Source organism: Nyctereutes procyonoides, unplaced genomic scaffold, assembly GCF_905146905.1.
Source record: "Nyctereutes procyonoides isolate TBG_1078 unplaced genomic scaffold, NYPRO_anot_genome, whole genome shotgun sequence".
Taxonomy (NCBI): domain Eukaryota; kingdom Metazoa; phylum Chordata; class Mammalia; order Carnivora; family Canidae; genus Nyctereutes; species Nyctereutes procyonoides.
The window spans coordinates 7121827-7149659 of NW_026575026.1; the positions used below are offsets into that span (position 1 = coordinate 7121827).

Here is a 27833-nt window from a genome sequence, read left to right on the forward strand (position 1 = left end):
AATTAAACAACTCTTTGTATAATCTACTAACATTTCTGAATTAGTATTTTGAGCTTACTAGAATTACTTAGAAAACAAAAGCCAGTTTATAACATTCTGCCTCATAGCTGGAATTGTTTTAGAAACTTCGTTTTTTTTTTCTTAAAGATTTTCTTTATTTATTCATGAGAGAGACACAGAGAGAGAGAGAGAGACAGAGACATAGGCAGAGGGAGAAGCAGGCTCCACGCAGGGAGCCCGATGTGGGACTCGATCCTGGGTCTCCAGGATCACACCCTGGGCCGAAGGCAGGCACCAAACTGCTGAGCCACCCGGGCTGCCCTGTTTTAGAAACTTTGAATACTCTTATTAACTCTGGGAAATTCCCTCACACTTGGGGTTTTGAGAAATTTTCACGTATAAACTTGGTATCTCAACACCTATCCTAACAATATCACAGAATTATCAGAAGAATCAAACACGCAAATAAGTTTTATAGACTATAAAGTGCTGAACAAATGCTAATTATTGCTTTGTATCTTTGACCTGAGTTCTTTAACCATAATCGTGAGAACATTTTTCTGTCATTGCACTATCATAACAATGCTTTTTTTTAAAAAATATTTTATTTATTTATTTATTTATTTATTTATTTATTTATTTATTTATTTATTTATTTATTTATGATAGACATAGAAAGAGAGAGAGGCAGAGACACAGGAGGAGGGAGAAGCAGGCTCCATACCGGGAGCCCAATGTGGGACTCCATCCCGGGATTCCAGGATCGCACCCTGGGTCAAAGGCGTGCCAAACCGCTGAGCCACCCAGGGGTCCCCCATAACAATGCTTTTTATCTCATTGTCCATTTCCTAAAGAAAAATCAGAGCTGAAACTTGCCACTGGATTCACAAAGCTATCATGAGGCCCAATGATTTAGTGTTTTACAAATTCATAAAACTCATCCTTAGAGATATATACTGCAACTGCCAAAAGTTTTAAAAGCAAAGTGCTATGTATCATTTTGCACTCATCAACATACTCTGCTTGTTGAAAACCCACTGTTGTTTAAGTAAACTTAGAAACTTTTAAAAAGTCAATAGCACATTTCATGAGATACCTAATGTGCCATTGACTCTCCCCATAACCTCTACCTTAGAGACTTTAAAGAGCCTTGTATAAACAAACCAAGATGGCCCTAGGCAAATAGGGACAATGACTTTGTGTGTTTATGTGAGGTGGGGGTCGTGTTTTTTTTTTTTTTAATGTGGCTTCTCAGCTAGCAATTTCTACATTTAGCTGCATACCAGAATTGCTCAAGAATTCACCCCAGTTCTATTGAGACAAAATAATATGAGGAGCCCTAGAAACAGTAGTTTGAACAAATTCCAGGTCCTTCGTATGCAATCCACTAAGCATCTCTGTGGACCACTGGCAAACTGACTTATCTTGCCTCAGTGTTGCTTTTCTCTTCTCCACTTTTAGTGCTCTTTCCTTTGCTAGTGGTTCTTTACTTTCCAGGGTCCCCAATGTTGGGATAAAATCCATTTGATATGTCATTAACACCCTAGTGTGGCTTAGTTTAATGTGCCATTTCTTCAGAAATGCTAATAGTGTGATTTGAGACTCTATGATAGCTTGGGGCAGGGGTGGTTAAGGGTGGAGAAGCTTTGCTTCCTGGCCCCCAAAATGACATTACTTAGGGAATAGCCTCCTTTAAAGTCAATCTTCCCGTCAAAAAAAACCAAAAAACCAAACAAACAAAAAACCCAGCCCTCCCATAAAGTCAATCCTACATATAAATCACTACACAGGAGTAAATTTTAGGAAGAGAGTGAGTGAAAATGAAGTCAATAGAAAATCTGAATAGCACCTGGAATTCTGACTCGCAGGGCCCTACAAAGCTTGCTGTTTTCTGTTTTTCTTTTTTTTAAATTAGAGCAAAAGTTTGTGGCCTTTCTTAGGAAATTGTGGATTGTTCTCACCTAAATTATTTTACATGAGACGGATCTTCACTTGGCAGAGATGCTGTGAAGGGGGCTCAAACATGAATCAGCATCTCTCAATAACCTTAGCATTTTTTTCTATCTCAAATATTTTATGTTCTCTGATATAGCAAAAATTATTTTTTTTGGTTTGATGTTTCCCCAGTTTGTAACAAGTAGGATTAAAGCCTTTGCTTTTTTTTTTTTTTTAAGATTTTATTTATTTATTCATGAGAGACACAGAGAGAGAGGCAGAGACATAGGCAGAGTGAGAAGCAGGCTCCATGCAGGGAGCCCGACGTGGGACTTGATCCCAGGTCTCCAGTATCAGGCCCTGGGCCTAGGCGGCCACCCGGGCTGCCCAAAGCCTTTACTTTTGATACGTGTCAGCTCTTTTAGTTTGACCTTTACCTAGCAGCCCATGTCCAGAGCTTCCATAAGGCTTACAGAGGACACTTTCAGGAAAGTAGGATTTCCATCATTAGTCCAAATAGCTCTTGAAATTGTTCTTATAGTCTAGACACTCCTTTTTAATCCTGTGAACTATTGCATTAGTTCCACAACTACCTCTCATCTCTTGTTCTCCTCCAACCTATGGTCAAAGTCCAATTTCTTTTTTCTTTTTTTATTTCAATTTCATTTTAAATTTTTATTTTTTTATTTTTTAAAAAAGATTTTATTTATTTATTCACGAGAGACACACACACACAGAGAGAGGCAGAGACACAGGCAGAGGAAGAAGCAGACTCCATGCAGGGAGCCCGACGCGGAACTTGGGTCTCCAGGATCACACCCTGGGCTGAAGGCAGCGCTAAACCACTGAGCCACGTGGGCTGCCCTCAATTTTATTTTTTTTTATTTTTTTTAAATTTTTTTTTAATTTTTATTTATTTATGATAGTCACACAGAGAGAGAGAGAGGCGCAGAGACACAGGCAGAGGGAGAAGCAGGCTCCATGCACCGGGAGCCCGATGTGGGACTCGATCCTGGGTCTCCAGGATCGCGCCCTGGGCCAAAGGCAGGCGCCAAACCGCTGCGCCACCCAGGGATCCCCTCAATTTTATTTTATTTTTTAATTTTATTTATTTATTTATTTATGATAGTCACAGAGAGAGAGAGAGAGAGAGGCGCAGAGACATAGGCAGAGGGAGAAGCAGGCTCCATGCACCGGGAGCCCTATGTGGGATTCGATCCTGGGTCTCCAGGATCGCGCCCTGGGCCAAGGCAGGCGCCAAACCGCTGCGCCACCCAGGGATCCCCCCTCAATTTTATTTTTAAAAAATTTTATTTAAATTCAATTTGCCAACATATAGTATTCAGAATCCAATTTCTAAATGCAAATATGTTTATACCATTTTCCTACTTCAGTGGGTACCCCATTATCTTCCATATAAAATTCAAGTTCCTTATAATGTGTATATCAGGCTTTTTAATGATCTGATTTCTATTAGTCTTTTCAAAATTCCCATTATATTAGTATTGCTACCACAAACCATTTGCAATTCCTTGAATTCTCTAAGTCCTTTTATGCCTCTGAGGTTGTATAAAAACTGTTCTTCTGCCTAGGACAGCATTCCCTTCTTCATTTTGCTAATCTTTATTGTGTTCTTCAAGACCCAACTTTGGTGTCAACCCACTTCAAATAGTCTTTGATTCAAAAAGACTGTGAGAGGTCCCTCTTTTGAAGTCCAGTAGTATCCAGATATACCTCATTATAGTAGTAATTGCAATGTGTTAATTGCAATTGCTATTGATTTTCTTTTTTCTTTTTTAAATATTTTATTTATTTATTCATGAGAGACACAGAGAGAGAGAGAAGAAGAGACACAGGCAGAGGGAGAAGCAGGCTCCACGCAGGGAGCCCTACGTGAGACTCAATCCAGGTCTCCAGTATCATGCCCTGGGCCGAAGGCGGTGCTAAACCACTGAGCCACCCGGCTGCCTGCTATTGATTTTCTTATCCATATTCCTTACTAAAATGTAAGAACCTTGAAAGTAGGGATTATTTTCATTATATATTTCTCAGTGTCTAGTACAAAGAATGCATTAGAAAATATTTCCAAAAATAATGGCTCTCAGGATAGGAGGCTCCTAATTTCATGATCTTACCAAAGCATAAGGTCAGATTCATGGTCAACATTCAAGATAACTGATAACAATAGAAATTGTTATGAGTGGGGGAAAAAAAAACTACAACCAAAAACTGTAGGGTAATTATCTCAAAGGGCCAGACCATATTGGGGGAGGGGACATATTGAAACACAGTCCATCATACACATTCTGAATGGAGAGGAGTCTTAGAAGCTCACAGAGATGTGAGCAGAATAGGAGTGGAGTTGGGGGCCAGGGAGAGGGTTGTGAAAATGCAATTTTGTGAGTTTTTCTAGGGATAGCTCAGACTTAGACTCCCTACAATGCCATGTTCTTATCTGAAGGAAAAAAATCTAGAAAGCAGGCCCCATAGATTGCAGTTAACCCTTTTTTCTCTTGAAATCTTTAGGACTAATTTGTGGTTACAGTAATAGGTGAAATAATTTTTATAATTAAACCGTATAAATGCGGTTTAACAAGTAATCAGAAGGGAATTATAAACTAGGTGAATCATTTCCTATGCCATCCTACAGATATAATAATGGTATTATATTCATTTAAGTAACCTCAGGGATGCCTGGGTAGCTCAGCAATTGGGCGTCTGCCTTTGGCTCAGGGCATGATCCCAGGATCCGGGATCGAGTCCCACATCCGGCTCCTTGAGGGAAGCCTGCTGCTCCTTCTGCCTGTGTCTCTGCCTCTCTCTTTGTCTCTCATGAATAAATAAATAAAATATTTTTTAAAAAAGTAACCTCAACATGGATTAGGCACCATATGTATACTTCTAGTAGCCTCTGGTAAATGTTTGTAGTAAATCAAGTCTAAAAACAAAAACACATATGAATATTAATAGAAAACATAGGTTCTTTTTTTTAAAGATATATTTATTTATTTATTCATGAGAGACACACAAGAGAGAGAGGCAGAGACACATGCAGAGGGAGAAGCAGGCTCCATGCAGGGACCCGGATAGGGGACTCAATCCTGGGACTCCAGGATCACGCCCTGAGCCAAAGGTAGATGCTCAACCACTGAGCCACCCAGGCGTCCCAAAACACAAGTTCCTATATTTAATGGAAAAATGTCCTAGCCAATGTCCAATTTACTATTGGCTTTTTAAAAAATTTTTGTCACTTTTTTGGCCAAATAGAAGTGTCATTTATAAAACCAGCACTATATTCTTTAATCCATTAACATATGTATATACATATATATGTGGATATAAATAAAACTAGTCTACTGATTTTAATTCAATATATACTTATTGGATACTGATTATGAGCCAAAAACTGTGTAGGTAGGCTATTCACCTATATGTGTTTTACACACACACACATATATACATATATCATATAGATACGTAGATAGATATAAAGATTTTAGTATGCTAAAGAGCTTTGTTTTAAATGTAATGGGGAAGGGATGCCTGGGTTGCTCAGTGGTTAAGCATCTGCCTTAGGCTCAGGGCATGATCCCAGAGTCCCTGGATGAAGTCCCACATTGCGCTTCCTACATGGAGCCTGCCTCTCCCTCTGCCTGTGTCTCTGCTTCTCTCTGTATCTCTCATGAATAAATAAATAAAATCTTTAAAAACTGTAATGGGGAAAATAGACTAAATATAGTATATACTTCTAAGATCTTTTTACAGTGATGATTCTCATTTCCATGATGTCCTTCAGAACAGTGGGTATACATCTTCCTAGACCCTAAGATATACTTGGATGGCCCTCTTAGAGTTTAACCTTTAGCTCTGTGTTTTCTAACTCCATAGAGTTTGTTCCAGGGAAATCTATTTTTCCAGGGAGGAAGCTGCCTTAAACCCTTAGATACAACTGGTGCAGCCACTGTGCAAAACAGTATGGAGGTTCCTCAAAAAATTAAAAATACAATATCATGTGATCCAGTAATTCCACTACTAGGTATTTACCCAAAGAAAATGAATACATTGATTTGAAAAGATATATGAACCATGCATCCCTATGTTTATTGCAGCATTATATATAAGAGCTGAGAGATGGAAGCAGCTCAAGTACCCATCAACAGATGAACAGATAGATGTGGTGACTATATACGATGGAATATTACTCAGCCATAAAAAAGAATGAGATCTTGCTATCTGTAGCAATGTGGATGGATCTAAAGGGTATTATGCTAAGTGAAATAAGTCAGTCAGAAAGATGGTTTCACTCACATGTGGAATTTAAGAAACAAAACAAATGAACTGACTAAAAAAGGCAAACAAAAAACCAGACTCTTAATTATAGAAACAGACTGCTGGTTACTAGAGAGGAGGTGGGTCAGGGGGGTGGGTGAAATAGGTGCAGGGGATTAAGAGTACACTTACTGTGATTAGTGCTAAGTAACGCATAGAATTGTTGAATCACTATATCGTATACCTGCAACTAGTATAACACTGTACATTAGTTATTCTGGAATTTAAAATTTTTTTTTAATTTTTATTTATTTATGATAGTCACACACAGAGAGAGAGAGAGAGAGAGGCAGAGACACAGGCAGAGGGAGAAGCAGGTTCCACGCACCGGGAGCCCAACGTGGGATTCGATCCCGGGTCTCCAGGATCGCGCCCTGGGCCAAAGGCAAGCGCCAAACCTCTGCGCCACCCAGGGATCCCTTATTCTGGAATTTAAAAAACAAATTTAGATCCTTAGATACATTACTCACAAGTAAATATTGAAGTGATTTTATGTCAATTACATTTCAATTAAAAACAAATGCCGATGTAGAACTAGAGGGAAGAAACAAAATACAATAACCATTTCCTTTAACAGTACCTAAGAAAATGAAAATACATCACTTATCAGGTTCTTCCTAAGCGCCAGATACCTCATGGTGGTAGTTAATGTGGTAGTTAATATTACCTTTATTTTTATAATTTAGGAAAGCAAAAGGTCAAAGATTGAGTAATGACCAAATTACACAGCTTGACAGTGACCTAGCTAGAATTTTTTGAGAATATGACTCTGAAGTCTTATGTTTTTCCTAATTAAGCAATGTTGTCAAAGAGAGAAACATTATTCTTCCAAACATTGTAGCTGATTTACCTTTTCCTTGCATGCCTTTTTTCCGTGTCCTTTGTTTCTTGTGACAAGGATCTCATTTGTCTCTTGCATTTCCTTTTCCTTTAGTTCTCGATTTAGGAATACACTGGCTTCAGAACACCCTTTCTTAGCAGGTGGAAAACTTGTCAAAATCCCAAGTACAGCGGAATTACCAAATTTAGAAGTGAGGAAACTGCACCGACCATCTCTGAAGGGAAACACAAGAACCATATATTTGAGAACTGAATGACTGGAGGACAGTGCGAAGAGGCAAACCTTACTCTGTGTTCGTGTGTCCATGTGTGTATGGAAAATCTTGCATGGCTTGACTTTTTTGACACTATGTTCATATATTACCTATTTAAATTTGTTTTTAAGGATTTTATTTATTTATTTGAGAGAGAGAGAGAGAGAGAAAAATAAGTGAGTGGGAAGGAGTAGAGGGGAGGGAGAGGGAGAAAGCATCTGAAGCTGACTCCACACTGCCTGGGAGCCCAGCGTGGGGCTAAATCTCAGGACCGCAGGATCATGACCTGAGCCAAAACCAAGAGTCTGATACTCAACTGACTTAGCCACCCAAGCGCCCCCATGTACTACCTATTTTAAAGAGACGATTATTTGGAATAATGCCTATTCACAAAGGCTACTTGGTTATTTTGCATCTTGTGTTGATGTTCAGAGACTCGGGCTCTGGTTGCACCCTAGCTTCTGCCCTCCAAGGAAAAGTTAATTGAAGTGACTACTTTTTAATTAGCTGACTAGTAAAAAGCATTACCACCTTATCTTTGTAAATATGGCCAGAGGATGCTCTAGCCCATCATTCCACTTTCTAAATATCCTCAATGTGAGCTTTACACAGTACTACCATCTCAGCATTCACAAAGAATTTAGTTTGGTGACCCCCTCATCTATCTGGATAAATTGGTTCCTGGTAATAACTATGTTTGATAATGAATTCTGAGAATTCCCTCAGGAATAGAGTTCATATTTTCCAGTCTTGTTCATATTTGTCACAGGCAAAATGTGCTATTATTAATATAAATCATACTTTTATTTTTATTTATATTACTATGTCTTGATAGTACATTTCATTTAAATAACAAATCATGGGGCAGCCCGGGTGGCTCAGCAGTTTAGCACCGCCTTCAGTCCAGGGCCTGATCCTGGAGACCCTGGATTGAGCCCCACGTCGGGCTCCCTGTGTGGAGCCTGCTTCTCCCTCTGCCTGTGTCTCTGCCTCTCTCTCTCTCCTCTCTGTGTATTCTCATGAATAAATAAATAAAATCTTTAAAAAATAAAAATAAAAAAATAAATAACAAATCAGCTACTCTCTTTCCTAGAGACCTACCTAAAGTTCAACAAGCTAACTTTAACAAGTGAAGAAGCTTCAGTATATAGAAGTTCATTAGTCTGTCATGTGTTGATCATAAACAGGTACATTATATTCCTTCGCAGAATGATTTTCCAGATGCAATTATGGGAAAGAAATAAAAATTGGTTAGTATGGACTTGTTAGTAGTGAATATAAGTCAGTTGACAAAGCTAACCTAAGAAACCCATCACTGCAGCAAAAAACAGTGGATCAATTTTCCTTGTCAGATAAAAGAATGAAGCAGTGATAGTGGTGATAAAAAGCACCTCTTTGTCTTTCCTTGGAAGTAACTTTCTTGAAGTTCTCTTGCATCTACTCAATGCAATAAATTTCTTCCTTTAATCTTGGATGATGAATAGCACCTTAATCACAGGTTACACAAATGGGCACCATTTCTTTAGGGTACTTCACTTCCATTCCTTTTCCTTTTGCCACCCTAGGTTTACTGACATCCATGGTTCATGATTTTTTTGTTCCTTTCAAATGCAAAGGAGGCTGTGGGGTGAGACCTTTAGGATTAACTCAACTTCATTGCATATCAGAAGAAAAGTATGTTCATCTCCAAGAATTGAGGGGCACTGACAATAAAATGTGTTCCTTCACTTTTTTCTTAGTAATCAGAACACTCAGATCCTTACAGGTCCTCCCCCAGCTCACAATAATGTGCTATTTAGAGCTAAGAGGACTTGTTTTGAAAATTCTTTCCTAGCAATGGGAATGGTTTTTCTCAGTCCCTCTCCTTACTTTCTCCCAAATCTCCAGTGTTTCCTTCTGCCGATTAAGACTAGCTCTACCTCATAAATTCTTGTCAGAGAAGAAGGTTAACACTGTCAGTACTACTCTGTACAGTACTGTAGTAAGTACCACAAGAGCAATATGCTTTATGGTTACTTAGAGAAACCGCGGAGCTCTCTCCTATACAGAGCTCATGTCTGCACCTGAGCTTTGATACCTATCCTCTTTCACCCTTCTAGCAACCCAGATATCAATTGTGTCTATTTTCTCTTGATTACTCAATTAAATCCTTAGTAATTGAATCCTCTCCCAACATCATCTCAATATGCTCTAATCTACCCTAATTTAATCCAAAGCAAAACAAAATCCACTTTTGACATATACTTACCACCTTATTCCTTTCTCACTTACAAAATCAAACTTATTTTGCACTTCTATCTCCATTTCCTCACCCCTGCTTTATTGTGGCCTCTGCTATCACTACCCCAGACAACTGTAGACAAGATTACTGAAGACTTCCCATGTCACTAAATCCAAGACGCTTTCTCCTATTCTCCTCTCACTTGACAAGTAAGTAATGATCTTAGTAAGGACTTGACACTGGTAGATACTCCCTACCTCCTTCCGGAGAAACACTGTTGTTGGCTTTCATTAATTTGCTCTTAGTTCTCTTACTGATCCTTCTCGCTCTTCTTGCAAGTTCATTTTCCTCTACAGAGCATTCGTTGTTGTAGCACCTCACTTGTTGCTAGGCCTTTTCACTCTAACCCTGGTCCTAGCAATCTCATCCAAACCAGCAGCTTCAGTTATACTGACAACTCGCAAGCAAATATTTCCAGGACAGTCTTCTCTGGCTTAACAGAAAATGGGGTTCGTTTGCTTCCAATATTTCTACACTAATCTCTAAACTTTCCCGGGGATGAAAAGTCATCCCCATCCAGCTCTCCCAACTCCAAATAACACAATTACAGAAAACACTACCTCTCTAATCTGGCCTCAAATCCTATTGATTTCACTTCCTAAAATCTCAATCTTCCCTCTTCATCTCCATTGTCACCACCCCAGTCTCTTCAAATTTTTTTGTCCAAGAATCTTTTTGTTTCCATAATAAAAGTTTAACTAGCCCTAGTAAACAGAGCTGTACTTGTTTGGGTTAAAATAATATTTAATACAACTTTTAAAACCTTTTCATAAGTTATTAGTTTCAATTTACAAAACTAGTTATTCTCTTTCTACAATCTAGACATATGTAAATCTAAACATCACTTTGATATTTGGTCCGTAAGCCTATTATTATACTTGACTGGACAGGGCATAGCATCATGCCTGGAACACAAAGAGCACTGAATAAATGTTTTAGGTAAATGAGTAATTGTTCAAAATTAGTTTCTTTTCTCCCTTTATATTCTCCCAACTTCCTCTAGGTAAAAAATCGAAGCTTCCTATTTTAATACTTTGGTGTAGACTCCTGATTATAATCTGCAAGATTTCATTCTATGTATTTAGGTTGCTAATCCATTCAGATTTGCATATTACGGATGATGGCTTCAGCTATTACGAAAATGAAGGCAAGAGTACATATGGGCAGAATCTCTAGCACATTCACAGATTATGATTTATAGTGATAATCCGTCATGACCGGCTAACCCATTTTCCTGCTTGAAACGGAGAGTTAAGAAAAAAAAATCTCTAGGATTCCTAAATCTTGCAGATGAGGAAGTCCTTTCTTGGATACTCCAAATCCACAGAGCCAAGTTAATCAGGTCTTTTTTTTTTTTTCTTTTTTTCCCCCTGTTGTTTTCTTTTTTGGTGGGGAAAGGGTTTTCTGGGAAATACTGAGCTTTCCTTTTAATAAAAGTAGGCCAGAGAAAACAACTCAAATTTCAAACAATCTTCTTGAATACTTCAGAACAGTTAATCCAAGAATCATCGTGTTGTTTTTTAAGTCCTGATCAGTTTAAGATGACACTGAAAGGATGACTGACGTGATATTTGGGATTTGCTTTAAAATACTGCAGCAAAGAGAAGAGTGTTTGCGGGGTGGTGATGGTGGTGACAGACACGAGATCGAAAAATGTCGATGATTTGTGAGACTCTAGGAGTTCATTGCACTTCGAAATTTTCATGAATAAAAAGTCTTAGAATTTTCAGATTGTTCGATCTTTTCCCTCTCGGCCTCCGTTTTTGCTTATTCATCTGAGACGGATCCTGATCTCAGAAAGAAGAAAACTGCACAAGCGGCCTTCTGACAAAAGTCGCGAACACACTCACTTACCGGAGGAGGCTTTAGGTCTTGCTGCGCGCAGTACCAGCACAGAAGTGTGTATTTCATCTTAAAACAAAGAGAGGGACCTTGCACACGGGCCTCGGTCTCGGGGAGGAGGGTCCGGACGCTCCGCTCCCCTCGCCCCTCCCCCCCCCCCCCCCCCCCCCCCCCGGCCTCCTGAGGGCGACGGGACCGCGCTGCCTCCAGAGACCGCCCTTCCGCCCCTCACGACGCGGCGCCCGCGTCGCTGCCCCAGGCGCGCCCCGCCCCGCCCCGCCTCACCCTCGCCCTCGCCCTCGCCGCCGCAGGCGGGCCCCGCGCCGGGCCCCTCAGGGCCTCAGTTTCCTACGCCGGGAAGACGCGCGGGGCAGCCCCGCCCCGAGGGCGGAGACCGGGCGGAGCCGCGCCTGCCCTCCGCCTCCTCCCGGCTCGCCGCTGCCCCGGGCGCCACGGCGCATGTGCAGGCGCCCCCTCCCCGGCCCTGGATTCCACTCCCCCTCCGCTTGCGCCGCAGCCGCAGCCGCCTCCAGGCCCCGCGCCGCCTCCGGAGTCCATGGCCGGGACGCGCTGGGTGCTCGGGGCGCTGCTCCGGGGCTGCGGCTGCAACTGCAGCAGCTGCCGGCGCACCGGCGCCGCCTGCCTGCCCTTCTACTCGGCCGCCGGCTCCTTCCCCGCGGGCGTCTCGGGCCGGCGCCGCCTGCTGCTGCTGCTCGGGGCCGCCGCGGCCGCCGCCTCTCACGCGCGGGGCCTCCACACCGGGCCTGCGCCCGCCGGGAGACTGGCGGGGCCTCCCCCCGCGGCCGCCTCCGCCGCCGCCGCCGCCGCGGCCTCTTACCCGGCGCTGCGAGCCCCGCTGCTGCCGCAGTCGCTGGCGGCGGCCGCGGGCCCGGCGCGGACCTACGCTCAGGTACGTGGGCGCCCGGGGGCCGCGCGGGACCCTGCCCCGGCCGCGCGCGCTCCCGCCTCGCCGCGTGCGCCTCGCGCTCCCCGCCCGCCCCGCCCCGCCCGCCCGCCGCCCGCCGCCCGCCGGGGCCTCCCATTGGGCCGCGGAACGACGGACGCTCTCCCGGCCCCGGGTTGCTCCTCGTTGCGGCCTCGAGGCTGCGGTCGGCCGGGCAGAGGTCGGGGCCTTGTCTCCCGCGGCCCGTGGTGGGCGGTTGCGAGGCTGCGGCGCCCGAGGCTGCGAGTAGCCGCGCCGCGGGAGCGCTAGGCCCGGGAGCTCCCGCAGGGCCCCGGCGCTCGGCTCGCGGGGAGGAGGCTCGTCGCCGGCGCTCGCCGCGCCCGGGCCCCGGGGGGAGGCGGGCTGGGCCGCCCCCGCTCACTGAAGGTCACCGCTGCGCTCCCACCTCCCCCGGCGGAAGGTCCTTCAGGGCCCTGGGTCGCCGCCGACGGGAGGACGCTGAGGAGCCTGCGATGCTGGCGGAGGGGACGCCGGGAGGACGCCGCGACTGGGGACCCGGGGCTGAGCCCGCAGGGTTTCCTTCTCGACAGTCAGTGTGCGGGACCCCCGGTGGGGGGCGCAGCGGTCTGGCGCCTGCCGTCGGCCCGGGGCGCGATCCTGGGGACGCGGGATCGAGTCCCGCGTCGGGCTCCCGGTGCATGGAGCCTGCTTCTCCCTCTGCCTGTGTCTCTGCCTCTCTCTCTCTCTCTCTCTGAGTGTCATTATCATAAATAAATAAAAATTAAAAAAAAAACAAAGTCAGTGTGTCCTTTAGGAACTCTGATTGCAGATATTTTGTGCACCGGAGGAAGCTTTCTGTTCTGCTTGTTTCGTGCTATCCGGGAAATCGCAGCTCACGTTTTGACTAGCAAGCTCTTGATATCTTGGATCTTACTTATCTTTGATTCAATTTGTGCTTCTCCTTGAACTTAGGGGAACCGGGAGGCGAATCAGCTTGGCTTCTGTCCGCCAGTGGCGGAGCCAGTTGATTTGAATTGTGACCCAATACTTTGTGCTGCCCTTTTCGGTAAAAGCTTGTGAGGCTTGCGGAATTCTGGGAAAATGGGGAATATTGCCTTTATTGAAAACAAACAAAAACAAAACACTCCCCCCCCCATCTCTAATAAGCTTTTGTGAACTAGCTACTCTCCGTTATTTTCTATGAAATTGGCTCTAATGATATCTATTGAATCTCTCTACTGGTGTTAACACACTGCTCACATTTATCCTTGATTTTTAAAATTATAGGGGATCCCTGGGTGGCGCAGCAGTTTCGGGCCCGCCTTTGGCCCAGGGCGCGATCCTGGAGTCCTGGGATCAAATCCCACGTCGGGCTCCCGGTGCATGGAGCCTGCTTCCCCTTCTGCCTGTGTCTCTGCCTCTCTCTCTCTCTCTCTCTCTCTCTCTTTGTGACTATCATAAAATAAATAAAAATTTTAAAAAAGTATTAAAATTATATGTAAGTCTTCATGAAAATGATGGGAACATACAAAGGAGTGAAGTATCTTTTTAGAGCGGTAGATTGCAGGCCACCTGATTTAAAGTTGAGTTGTCTTTCCACATTAATAATTGTGTCTGTTGCATTTTTATTAAATATGTAAAAAGACATCTGCTAGAGGTTTTACATTTATCGTTGACTCCTCGCAGGTAGGCTTAAGCCTCAAGGTAAATCATGGAATGGCACAAAGGAACATCTCTCTTGTTAGCCCAGGAGAGTGCAAGTTTTAAAACTTCTTCATTGTCAGTCCTGGTTTTTTTGTAGTGCTTATTGAAATCTTATTAAATTCCAGTTTTTTCTTAGTCTTGTAAAATAGAGTTCTTTAGGCATGTCTCAGGCGCCTGTTACCTTAACACTACTGCTGTCACCTCTTATGATCTTTCCCTTATTTAGTTGGTCTGACTTACCAGTTGACAGATTAGTCTGTCCATGCATCCTGCTCTCTTGTAGTTTTACCTACTGGTAAATGCCTTTTATTAACTCTATTTTGCCAGGTTGAGGGGACACATTGAGCTTCACACTCAAGTCTCTCTGTTGTATGATACCAAGTTCCTTTTGCCAGCTCATCTTCTTTGGCTCCTAATTATACCCTGAAGTTTAGCCAAATGGGATTATTGCTGTTTTGCAAATGGGCTTTTGTTCATACTGCCTCTTCCTCTCACCTCTCAAAACTGGAGTGCCCTGTCATTTATATATTGCTGTCAAAATTCTGTCCTTTCTTTGAGGCCCATCTTTTATTATGACTTGATTCTTCTGTTAGTGTTCTGTTTTGAATCCCTATAATAATCTGTATCTTGACTGTAGTACTTAAAGCATCCTGTCTTGTAACGCTTGTCTTAGTCTAGCTTGTAAGCTCTTTGAGATGAGGGCCTAATATGGCATATAGGAGGCACTCATATTTGTCAAATTGAAGAGACCCTTCTTGTTCTGCCTTAACTTAAACACTATTATTAGGTGTAATTTGGAACTGATGGATTTAAAAAGAAGCCCTGGATAAAATTTATGTCCTGCCAAATCATTGGGATATACCTGCTTGTTGCTTTAGAATGTACAATTTATGCCAAAAAAGTATGAGTTAAACTTGTGAAGTTTACTTCTCGCCTCTGAAATAGTAACTGTCTCCTAAGAATAACATCCAGAGCATTGGTTTGCAGAAATAAACATTTTCTAAGTGAGATGGTCAGAGAAGCATTTTTACATTTCTTTATTTCTCTTGGAAGGAGTCCAAAACTACCTACCTGGAAGACCTTCCACCTCTACCTGAGTATGAATTGGCTTCCTCCAAGTTAGGAGAAGAAGTAGATGATGTTTATCTCATTCGAGCTCAAGGATTACCGTGGTCGTGCACTATAGAAGATGTGGTTAACTTTTTCTCAGGTACCTTTTATGTATGTTTGAAATATATAATTTTGTCTGAGTAAAAAGTAGCCTCATAGAAACCGGGTTAAACTATACTGTAGACATCTTATTTGGTGGTGGGCAAGTTGTCAAGTCCTGACTGGTTGTATGTGCATACCAACTGACATCATGTGTACCATTTGTGGCATATACCAGGTGTAAAGATTTTAAATGCAATACAAAAGTGTAATGTTAAAACTGCGTGGTAGAAACCAGTTTTGTTTTTTTTTTCCTCTGAAGTTTTAGTATTTACCTATCAAGAAGCAAAACCAGTTAAGTGTAGCTCTTTATGTAATACATGCATTTAGAATACAAGATCACTTAGTGTCAAGTGGCATAATTTCCTTAGTAACATTTTTGGAATGTTTACATATCTGTGACTGGTTTCTAAGTTCTGTACCTGACTATGATTTTTAACTTTCCTTTTAAAAGGGTTTTAGAAAGCGGCATCTGAGTGACTCAGTCTGTTAAGTGTCTGACTCTCAATTTCAGCTCAGGTCATGATCTTAGAATCCTGGGATTGAGCCCTGCGACTGACTGGCTTGGTGCTCAGTGGAGAGTTGGCCTGAGGATTCCCTTCCTCTGCTTCTCCTAGCTTGTGCTTTCTCGCCCTCAAACAAAATAAAAAAATTTTAAGGGCTTTATCTATCTATCTATCTATCTATCTATCTATCTATCTATTTATTTATTTATTTATTTATTTATTTATTTATTTATTGATATTTTATTTGAGAGAGAGCAAGACATGGAGGGATAAGCAGACTCCCTACTCAGCCCAGAACCCAGCTTGGGGCTCAATCCCAGGACCCTGAGATCATGACTTGAGCTGAAATCAGATGCCTAACTGACTAAGCCACCTAGGTGCCCCCTCGAAAAAAGGCTTTTAAAAGATGCCACCTTAAATATTGTAAAATGATGTAATAATATAGAGTACCTTAATGTGCATAGCATTGTGTGGGTCAAGTATTTTATGAGGCTCTTTACATCTTCAATTTGCTGCCATTAGCAGTATGCAGTGTGAGGATCTTTCTTTGGTAATGAAAAAGGGGCAAAGTTCAATTATGGTAACAAAATTATTATTACAGGATTTATTTTGAAGTTCTTATGATTATAACAGAAGAAAACATGTGTAAACTTAACCATATCTTAATTCTTTATGTGATTTGAAACTGATTGTAGAAGCATTGAGAAGGACATAATATATTCTGTGTTGAGCCTGTTTGCTATTTTAATGATCAGGAGGTCATAAACTTATGTGCTCAGGTCTGCTTATCTTTTTCAAGTAAAATTTTATAGACTATTGCCTCATTAGTATTTGGATGTCTTCAGTAATGGGGGTTTCTATAAGGAATATGAGACATTTTGGTTCCTGCTTTGTTGTTGGAATTGGAAGATTCCATTCTAGCGACTTGTATAATTGAGTTAAAAGTCTGGTTTCGGGGATCCCTGGGTGGCGCAGCGGTTTGGCGCTTGCCTTTGGCCCAGGGCGCGATCCTGGAGACCCGGGATCGAATCCCACGTCAGGCTCCCAGTGCATGGAGCCTGCTTCTCCCTCTGCCTGTGTCTCTGCCTCTCTCTCTCTCTCACTGTGTGACTATCATAAATAAATAAAAATTTAAAAAAAAAATTAAAAAAGTCTGGTTTCTGGTTTTGATTTTACTCACGTATTTTTAGACTGCAGAATCCGCAATGGTGAGAATGGAATACACTTCCTTTTAAATAGAGATGGGAAACGAAGAGGTGATGCCTTAATTGAAATGGAGTCAGAGCAGGATGTGCAAAAAGCCTTAGAAAAGCATCGTATGTACATGGGACAACGATATGTGGAAGGTATGTGAAGTCATATTCTGGCTTTTTGTGATCAGTACTTTAGCCTGTACTTTCTAAGGCAGTTTCGTTTGATCCTTAGCAATAATGAAGTAGATATTATGAATACACCCTTTTATACGGTATGAAAATAAAACACCGAGGTAATCTCAGTTTCTTATCTATAAAAATGAGGATGTTGACCAAGTTGACCTCACAAGTTGGGATGTTTAAGTCACAGCTGACACACAGTAAATATTCATATTCAGTAAATGTCATTTGTTATTTTCTCCAGAGAAGTACACAAAGATTAAAAATACTAGTTTTTACATTCTAAGATAACTCACCAAGTGTGATTTTTTTTTTTTTTAGTGTCTTCCTTTGCTTTGTAAATTTCTGTAATTTTTGTGTGTTTTTCTTTGTAGTGTATGAGATAAACAATGAAGATGTGGATGCCTTAATGAAGAGCCTGCAGGTCAAATCTACACCTGTGGTAAATGATGGTGTGGTTCGTTTGAGAGGACTTCCTTATAGCTGCAATGAGAAAGACATTGTAGACTTCTTTGCAGGTACTTTTTCAGTTATATCCTGTTTGGGGCCTCATTTTTCTTTTCCTTTTTGTTTCATTTTATATCTTAGATGAACCTTTTTTCTAGGTAACTGCATGAAGTTATATTAGGTTCTTTAGGGGAGGACTTTTTACTTGGGTATTCGGTGTTTATATAAGTGTTTTGACCTATTCTGATCTTAGGAGAATGTCACATTTCAAAATTATTTCATGCAGGTTTTTTTTACTGTTGAGGAATATAACCTCATAAGCATGGCTGTATTTGTCCAAAACAATAACAATTTCTATGGTTTAAAAGCATTATCATCTTTTTTTTTTTTTAAGATTTTATTTATTTATTCATGAGAGACACACAGAGAGAGGCAGAGACACAGGCAGAGGGAAAGGCAGGGTCCACGCAAGGAGCCCAACATGGGACTTGATCCTGGAACCCCAGGATCACACCCCGGGCCAAAGGCAGGCACTAAACCGCTGAGCCACCCAGGAATCCCCGATTGGTGTGTTTTAGATGGATTGCATGGATCCTAAATACTCTGGAAATACAAATGTGTAGGTGTTACTGGCTTTGCCACATAACCATTTTCTTCCCATTAGGCATGTATCCGACTAGCAAACAGACATAAAATTTTATTAAGAAGATTTTAAAAATTACTACTATGTGAATGAATGTATTATTCCTAAGGATAAGAAAGGCTCCTCTTAGCACTAATTCATAATAATTTTTTTGGTGTCCTAGGACTGAATATAGTAGACATCACTTTTGTCATGGATTACAGAGGGAGAAGAAAAACAGGAGAAGCCTATGTGCAGTTTGAAGAACCAGAAATGGCTAACCAAGCCCTATTGAAACATAGGGAAGAAATTGGTAACAGGTGAGTGAAGCAGATTCTAATAATGTGAAGTATCCTACACTGGGTCATTTTGATGAATGCACTGTAATATAACTGTAAAATTATCTAAACACAGAAAAGTAGAATAGTATGATCTGCTAAATGCCCATCACTTAGGATTAACAAATTATTAACATTTGTTATATTTGCTGCATCTGTTTTTTTTTCAGTATGCATCTTTTAAAAACATTTTGTCATGCGATCCTAATATTGTCACGACTAACAAAATTAGCAGGAATTTATTATCATAATAAATATATCTATTTATTACCACATTTTCCCATTTAAACCAAAAATGTCTTTTCAGAGTTGGTTTTTTTTTTCTTTTAGTTACCAGAATCTGGATATGGTCCACACATTGCCTTTGATTGTTATGTCTGCAGTTCTCTTAAACTAGAGCAAGTCCCCTTCTCCTTCATATTTTTATTCCCTTTCCCCTGTAATTTATTTTAATTAATTAATTAATTAGTTTTTGAGGATTTTTATTTATCTGACAGCACAAGCAAGGAGGGCAGGAGAGGGAGAAGCAGGCTCTCACTGAGCAGGGAGCCTGATATGGGGCTTGATTTCAGGGCCCTGGGATCATGACCTGAGCCAAAGATAGCCGTTTGACTGAGCCTCCCAGGTGCCCCTCCCTTCCCCTTTTTACATATAATTAACTTTTGGAGATACTGAGTCAATCATCCTGTACAATCTCTTTTTCTCTCTCTCTCTTTTTTTTAACATTTTTATTTATTTGAGAGAAAGTGAGAAAGTGAGCAAAAGAGCATGAACAAGGTGAAGGTTGGAGAGAGAAGCAGATTCCTTGCCAAGGAGCCTGATACAGGGCTTAATCCCAGGACCCTGGGATCATGACCTGTGGCATGAAGGCAGACTGAGCCACCCAGGCATCCCCTGTCTCATGTTTTATATTGAGCTTATGCTTCTTCCTAGTGTCACTTTGTTCCTTTGTATCTTCAATTATTTCCTGAAAACTGGAATTTTTTTTTTTAAAGATTTTATTTATTTATTCATGAGAGACACACAGAGAGAGAGGCAGAGACATAGGCAGAGGGAGAAGCAGGCTCCATGCAGGGAACCTGATGTGGGACTCTATCCTGGAAGTCTGGAATCAAGCCCTGAGCCAAAGGTAGATGCTCAACTGCTGAGCCACCCAGATGTCCCTGAAAACTGGAAGTTAAAGCTAGTCTTGAATTGATTCAGGTTAACATTTTGGTATGGATACATTATAGATATTGCTGTATACTACATATCACATCACATTAGGATGCATGTAGTGATGGATGGGTTCATTTGTGTCAAATTTGGAAGAGTACTCAAAAGTGTCAAATTTCAGATTGCTATTTTGCTGCTTTCTGGCTGTTTTACTTGGCTTCATTGAAGTTTTAAAAATTAAAAAGCCATTTTAAAGCCATGTCTTTCAAGATCTATGTATAGAATTGATTCAGAGGTCTTTAGTAATTTTTTAAAATAAAATGTGTATGCAAACCACCCTCTACTCCCATTTTCTTTCAGTACTCTTCATATTTTCTTTAATACGTCTTAGAACAAATACATCACTGTTATGTTTTTATGTGGGAACATTATGGCAGTGTATAAATCTCTTCAATACATTAAGAAGTGGTGCTTATCTAATCTTTATATATCTATAAATACAAGTGATTTTTGCAACTCAAGCTTAACCTAATTTGGAAAAGCAGTATTGAGAAAAAAAATTGGTTTCAGAAGCTTGGATTTAATAGATAATCCTTCTGCCAAGCAGATAGCAAGTCAGAACTGACATTAAGTTCATGCATTCTCGTTGGCATCCTATTGAAGTTCTGGAGGGTATTAGCTCCTCATATACTATGACTTTTAATATCTTATACAGACACTAATTTTTACAGAATTGACTTGTAAGGCTTCAAAAGATTGTTAACCAACTGTAAAAAACAAAACCCTTCTACCAGATTATTTTGATATACACAATCTTTGCATAGCTGTTCTCATGAAGCAAAACAATAGAAAATACTTTTAAATTATATATGAAGAAAGCTGTTATCTTGAGTGGGGATGTGCGGAAGATTACATTGATGACATGTTCTCTTAAGAGTACTTTTCATTGGGATCCCTGGGTGGCGCAGCGGTTTAGCGCCTGCCTTTGGCCCAGGGCGCGATCCTGGAGACCCGGGATCGAATCCCACATCGGGCTCCCGGTGCATGGAGCCTGCTTCTCCCTCTGCCTGTGTCTCTGCCTCTCTCTCTCTCATTCTATGTGACTATCATAAATAAATTTAAAAAAAAAATAAAAAAAAAAGAGTACTTTTCATGGCCTAATATGTATGTATATCTAGTTTTACTTCTTCCATCATTTGTTATCTTTGGACACTTGTGTTTCATAAGCTATTGGGAATATTCTGTATGCATGTTTTATTTTAAATGAGTTCAGTGTAAAGTTACTTTGCATTGTTTGTGCCTGTTCACTTTTGCTTTGACATAGGTATATAGAGATATTTCCAAGCAGAAGGAATGAAGTTCGAACACATGTTGGTTCTCATAAGGGAAAGAAAATGGCATCTTCTCCTACTGCTAAGTATATAACTGAGCCAGAAATGGCCTTTGAAGAACATGAAGTAAATGAGGATATTCGACCCATGACAGCTTTTGAAAGTGAGAAGGAAATAGGTAAGGACCTGCATTGTTGAGACTTACTGGGTCTCTCTTGTATGTTTTGATATTTAAAATATTTTTTATGACCATGTTGTTGAAATTATTAGATTATAGGACCAGGTTATTGAGTTGGAAGATTTCTCTGTCTTTGAGTGTAGTTAAGTACTTTGAATATAAGGAGGAGGCCTTAGTTATTTCATAAAGTTTGTTTTATATAATCATTTTTGTTGGACTTCATATAAAAAGCTGGGTGGCACAAATATAATAAAAGGATTTAAAAAGTCAGCCTTTAAACTAAGGTAAAAAAAAAAAAAAGATCTATTTAATAATTCCTCTGATTCCTAAGCCCAAAGTAACATGTAGAATTTTTGAAGTTTTATAAAACCTTTTTAAACCCATGCCATGGTGGGGAGCCTAGATGACTCAGCTGGTTGAGTGACAGACACTTGATTTCTGCTTGAGTCGTGACCTGGGGGTCCTGGACTGAGCCCTGAGTTGGGCTCTGAGCTCAGCAGGGAGTCTACTTCAGGATTCTCTTTCCCTCTGCCCCTCCCCCTGCTGTTGTGTACGTGCACACTCTCTGTCTCTCAATAAATGAATCTTTAAACTCCCATTATCATATTTCTTCTTTTTTTTTTAAGTGCCTATAGGCACCCAGAAAGTTTCTTCTGCCTTTTTTTTTTTTCCATTGATAATCATTTTTCCTTCTCTCTGTTCTTATAGAAAGATATGTTTGTTTTTTTTTTTGGAATCTGGTAATGGTTTGATGCACTAAATCTTCGCACTAAATCCTAATGGGTGTTCAGGTGATACCTGTTAGGTGGCAGAAATTTCAGACCATTTTTGCTTTTAAAATTAAAGCCCTTCGGGATCCCTGGGTGGCGCAGCGGTTTAGCGCCTGCCTTTGGCCCAGGGCACGATCCTGGAGACCCGGGATCGAATCCCACATCGGGCTCCCGGTGCATGGAGCCTGCTTCTCCCTCTGCCTGTGTCTCTGCCTCTCTCTCTCTGTGTGACTATCATAAATAAATAAAAATTAAAAAATCTCTAAAAAAAAAGTTAAAGCCCTTCTTCCTTACTGGTTCAAGAAGAATTGAGGATTTTGACATAAAGGTCATACCTAATTATAAGCTGTTAATAACTCTGAAGCTTTTGTGTTTCTGACAGTGCTTTTTGTTCCACTTCTCAGAATTGCCTAAGGAGATGTCAGAAAAGCTTCCAGAGGCTGTTGATTTTGGAGCTACATCTTCACTACATTTTGTCCACATGAGAGGATTGCCTTTCCAAGCTAATGCCCAAGACATTATAAATGTGTGTGGCAGTAAGATATCCAATCTCAATAGGTTTGAACAAAAATTTTAAGATTGAACTTACATTAATTTGGGAAAGATACAGAAGAAAATACCCTATTTCTGAACTCTCCTTGGACAGTAAGGTGCCATCTCCTTGGTTATGGAAGCTTGTTTTATTTTCTTCAGCTGAGAAAGTGTGGATTTTATTACATTTAAAGGTCAAATGTATAATGATAGAGGATTTTGTAAATACAGAATAATATGGTGTAGCTTTAGTATTCAAAGTAGAAAAGTTTGGTCTTTCTCTAAACTGTTTCAACTTACTTATTTTTGAGTTTAGGAAACAGACTCAGGGAATTTGTCACAGAGGAGTTATACACTAAATAAGAATCCCAGTGCTCCTAAATGCTTAGATGCATGTAGACTTCTTCACCAGGATTCCCTTATATTTGAGAAAAGGAATTTTAAAAATATTTTTATTTTATGACCCACTATAAATGAAAAGAAAGGAAAACAACAGTAGCCATGTTGACTTCATGAATTTGAGTACATATACTTAATGTAGATCCAAACCTAGAGTCTTCAGTTAGTAGTGGGGCCTCAAAGTTGTCTTCATTGCTTCAAAAAGCCTGATAGGAATCATATCTTGAACCAGACAAAGGTCAAAAAGTCTCATTAAAGCATTACATTCTGTTGCTTTGGTTTGAAATGATAACCACTTGGTGTGGTAGCTCTCTTTATTTAGAACTGGTAAAAAACTGGGTAGTAGGTACATACCTGATTTAAAAAATGGTAAAAGTGACTTATTAAGACATGTAGTTTGGGGATCCCTGGGTGGCTCAGCAGTTTGGCGCCTGCCTTCGGCCCAGGGCGTGATCCTGGAGACCAATCCTGGGATCGAGTCCCACATCAGGCTCCGTGCATGGAGCCTGCTTCTCCCTCTGCCTGTGTCTCTGCCACTCTCTCTGTGTCTGTCATTAATAAATAAATAAAATCTTAAAAAAAAAAAAGACATGTAGTTTATTTGATGAGCACTCTTTAGATACAAGGAGAGGATGTGTTTGGGAGGAGTGATAAAAGCAATCCTTATTGGCATAAGAAAGTTTGAGAATTCTTGTGTTATTGTACTTATATTTAAGTTTTCTGTGGACAGATATTTGAAATGTAACCTTGAGTTCTAAGAGGATCAGAAAGGCCGGAAGAGATGGTAGATATGTAATGTAACTACTGTGTTACTTAAAGAGATTTTTTTTTTTTTAATTTATTTACGATAGTCATACAGAGAGAGAGAGAGAGAGAGAGGCAGAGACACAGGCAGAGGGAGAAGCAGCCTCCATGCACCAGGAGCCTGACGTGGGATTCGATCCCAGGTCTCCAGGATCGCGCCCTGGGCCAAAGGCAGGCGCCAAACCGCTGTGCCACCCAGGGATCCCTTAAAGAGATTTTCTAAAAACAAATTTCTTGAGTCTATGAATCAAATTCTGGAAGAAAAATGCGGAGCCTTAGACTGCTAGAAATTGGGCCTCTTAACATTCTGTTGCTTTTGTTTATTATTTAGTTCTTTGCTCCACTGAAGCCTGTTAGAATCACCATGGAATACAGTTCTAACGGGAAGGCCACTGGAGAAGCTGATGTGCACTTCGATACCCATGAGGATGCTGTTGCAGCTATGCTCAAGGATCGGTCCCATGTTCGTAAGTGCTGCCCATGGTTTTTATGGTCATTTTCTTACTTCTGTTTTTGCTTACAAATGGCTTTTTCTGTTTTGGAGTTTGCCTCGACTTTTTCCTTGGGAAAAGTGCTCTGTTAATAATACTAAAATTAACTGTAAAAAGGGCAAGATACTATATTGTAATGAAAAGCATTTGCTAATTGTCCTGCATATTTCTGTACAGAGGTAGGATTTTTTTTTTTTTTTTTTTGCTTTTTAATTTTGTTTTTGTTTTTAGTTAGGAAATGTAATGGACAAAGGGTTTTGAGTTGCTGTTTGAACTATGAGAAAATGACTGTAGTATTATTTCTCCCTTTTCAGTTTCTTAAAATAAATCCTCTTTTGTCATTCTTAGACCATAGATATATTGAATTGTTCCTGAATTCATGTCCAAAGGGAAAATAAGACTTCCAGGGACTCCAGATAATAAGGTAAATTTAAGAGGTACAATTGTGAGAATTATTTTGATAAATTAAGCATTAACTCACTAAATTTGTAATATGGTGGAAGCCATTCTTTTTTTAAGATTTTATTTATTTATTTGAGAGAGCATGTACTCATGCGTGTACATGCAGGGTGAGACACAGAGGGAAAGGGACAAGCAGACTCTGTGCTGTGCAGGGCCTGTTGTGGAGCTCGATCCCACGACCCTGAGATATGACCTAAGCCCAGATCAAGAGTTGGATGCTCAGCTGACTGAACTACCTAGGCACCCCTTAATAATGATCAAATTAATCAAGGTAATTGAAGTATCAAAATAAGGAATGAAACTCTCTTAGGAAATAGTATTCATTATGATTGTATTTGGGTATTTTTCCTGTATAGAATCTTTCGGCATCATTCCCAATGTTGATCATGCTATGTGCCTAAAAATTATTTTTACCTTTAATATCTGAAAAGGTGCTTTTACTGGCTTTTTTCCTTACAAAATTTAAACACATGTTGTCAATTGTAAGATCTTAAAATGTTTAAAATGATACATTTGAAATTCTCTACACTGTCTCTTCCTAAAAAGTGTTATGAAAATAGTCTGTCCTAGGAAGTACATGATTTCATAGTGTTGTGTTAATGTGTGACAAATCTACTAAATGTCTTGATGTCGTTTCCCTTGACTAGATGTTTTGTGGTATCTTTTATTTCCCCACATTAATGTATTATAATCATTTTTCTATATGTAGTGGTGCATTTGAGATAATTAACTGTAATTATTTCTTGGAAATACATGAGGCATTTCTTTACTGTAGTTATCACAGGCTGTTTTTTTTTTTTTTAAGATTTTATTTATTTATTCACGATAGACATAGAGAGAGAGAGGCAGAGACACAGGCAGAGGGAGAAGCAGGCTCCATGCAGGGAGCCTGATGCGGGACTCAATCCCGGGACTCCAGGATCGCGCCCTGGGCTAAAGGCAGGCGCTAAACCACTGAGCCACCCAGGGACCCCCCAATCACAGGCTATTTTTGATACAAAGTCCCACAATCTTGCCATGTTAAATATTAGCTAAAATCTATTGTGTAAAATATATTTTGTGCTCAACTCTGAAAACCTGCTGTTTCATTCCAGGCTATAAACACTAATGCCTAACTAGTTTTCTTTATGTTAACTTAATGGATTTGTCACTAAATGGATTTGCACTGAGTCAGAAAAAAAAGTATTGGGGCGATTGGTGGCTTAGGCAGGTAAACGTCCAGCTCTTGATCTCAGTTTAGGTCTCAGTCTCACGGTGGTGAGAGCTTAAGCCCTGTGTTGGGCTCCATGCTGGGTAGGGAGCCTATGTTAAAAAAAGAAGTTACTAAATTTGTAATTCTAAATGGTCTGGGAAAGGGTATGATATGGTAACACTTTTTCTTTTCTTTATTTTGCACCACTTCTTCATTTTGAGTAAATGTGCAACATTTTTCATTTTATTTTCAGGATGAAGCAAGAAGCATTTCATTTGCACATCTCTTTTGGACGTGGAATATAAAGTTCCAGTTTTGTAGCAGCAACTGCTAGAGAATGGATTTGGGGATTTTGGGTTAATTGCTTATAAGACAAATAACATAGTGGACTGTTTAGAAAGGAAAAGGAAAGATTCAGTTTGGAATTACAAAATAAACACAAATTTAAATTTTTGTTTATTCTGTTCAGGATCTGATTTAAAAATCCGGTTTTTATTTTATATGATAAAAGTTTGTTTTCATAGGAGATGTGTTACCCAATGTAAAGACTACATATTTTTATTCAGCACTGTGCTTGAAAATCTTTCTCCCATTTTACAGATACTCTGAAGTTTTGTCTTTTTGCCTATGAATTAAGGCTTTGATGTAAAACTTTTCTGGAATGAAATACTGATTTATTTTAACCAAATACTCACCAAAGCAAGGAAAGGTTTCAGACCTTTGAACCATTAAGGTTTGGCAGAGTAGTTTTAATTTTAGATGTATTAGATTACTTAGGTAGGGGTAGAAATTTAAAGAATCAAAACAAAAAGTAAGTACCGCAGATTAGTGAGTGTAAGTGACAACGATTTGGCAGTTTTATGTCTTTAGAAACATCTTGCCTTTCTAAGCTTTGTGGAAAGGCATTTGACTTTGGTGCCTGTATCCTTAAGGAGAGAATTCTAGTCTCAACTTGAAAGTTCTCTGAACATTTACCCCCCTTTTTGATTTTGGGTAAACCTTAAGGGTGTTTGTTAGTCTCAAAATTGTGAAGTGACATGTCAAAACAGTCCTGACTGGTAAGAACATTAATGGCTTCACTTGAATTTAAACCAGCTCCTGAGAGGAAAAAAAAAAAAATCTGTCTCCTCATTTGCTTTCTCAGTGGGATAGCACATCCCATATTTTAGAACAAGTAGGGGTGCCTTGCTTAAATAAAAATAGCATTTAATGTATAATTGTGTGAAGGGTTTATGGATAAAGCTGTACTTCTGTCACATTGTGACAGTATCTTCTGCTTTAATATTAAACAGCTTGTTATTTAAATACTGGATCAAAATGGCTGGCTTCAAAATGTAGTCCTTAATAAACTAACCTTATGTGCACCTATGTAGGAGAATCAAAGTCCTGTATACTTTCTTTGCCTTGTTCCTGTTCTCAGGGTGACGACTGCCACATAGTTACCAGGAGATACAATTCTAGTTCTTAAAATTGAATTAGCCCAGATTTCTGAGAGGTGATATCTGGAAGAGAGATGATGTGTTCTCTCACTTAATACAGAACCATCTTTGATTACCAGCTAAGATATGAAATCACTGTACTGTAAGTAGTCAATAAATGAAGGCTTGTTTCAGGCTGCAGATTACCTAAGAGTATTTATTTTGGAGTGTGTGTATCAACCAAATATATTTTTGTTACATCACGTCCTGGTATAGTAGAAGAAGAGGAAATTGTAATTTTTATTTGTATATTTATCATCCTATATGAACATGACTTAATTATCCATCCTAACATATTTAGCATTACTACTTAAATAGAAAAGTGTTTTCATATATGATTGAGTGTACCAAGCTATCAGAACTGGTGTCTGTAGCTGTGTGATCTATTAGAATATGATCTTTTCTCTGTATAGCAGTAGGTATCTAATTTGCTGTGGAAAAAATTCTATAGGGACTGT

General features: G+C 40.1%; 1 protein-coding gene across 1 annotated transcript; it reads left to right on the forward strand.

Moving 5' to 3' along the window:
* The first annotated feature begins 11939 nt into the window (after nucleotides 1-11939).
* Nucleotides 11940-27521, forward strand: GRSF1 (G-rich RNA sequence binding factor 1). The gene is made up of 10 exons (XM_055315247.1): nucleotides 11940-12391; nucleotides 15143-15299; nucleotides 16995-17150; nucleotides 17552-17695; nucleotides 18431-18566; nucleotides 21064-21248; nucleotides 22423-22544; nucleotides 24084-24219; nucleotides 24592-24667; nucleotides 26151-27521. The coding sequence occupies exons 1-9, from the start codon at nucleotides 12038-12040 to the stop codon at nucleotides 24639-24641; spliced, it is 1440 nt and encodes a 479-aa protein (XP_055171222.1). The 5' UTR covers nucleotides 11940-12037; the 3' UTR covers nucleotides 24642-24667; nucleotides 26151-27521.
* The last annotated feature ends 312 nt before the right edge of the window (nucleotides 27522-27833 follow it).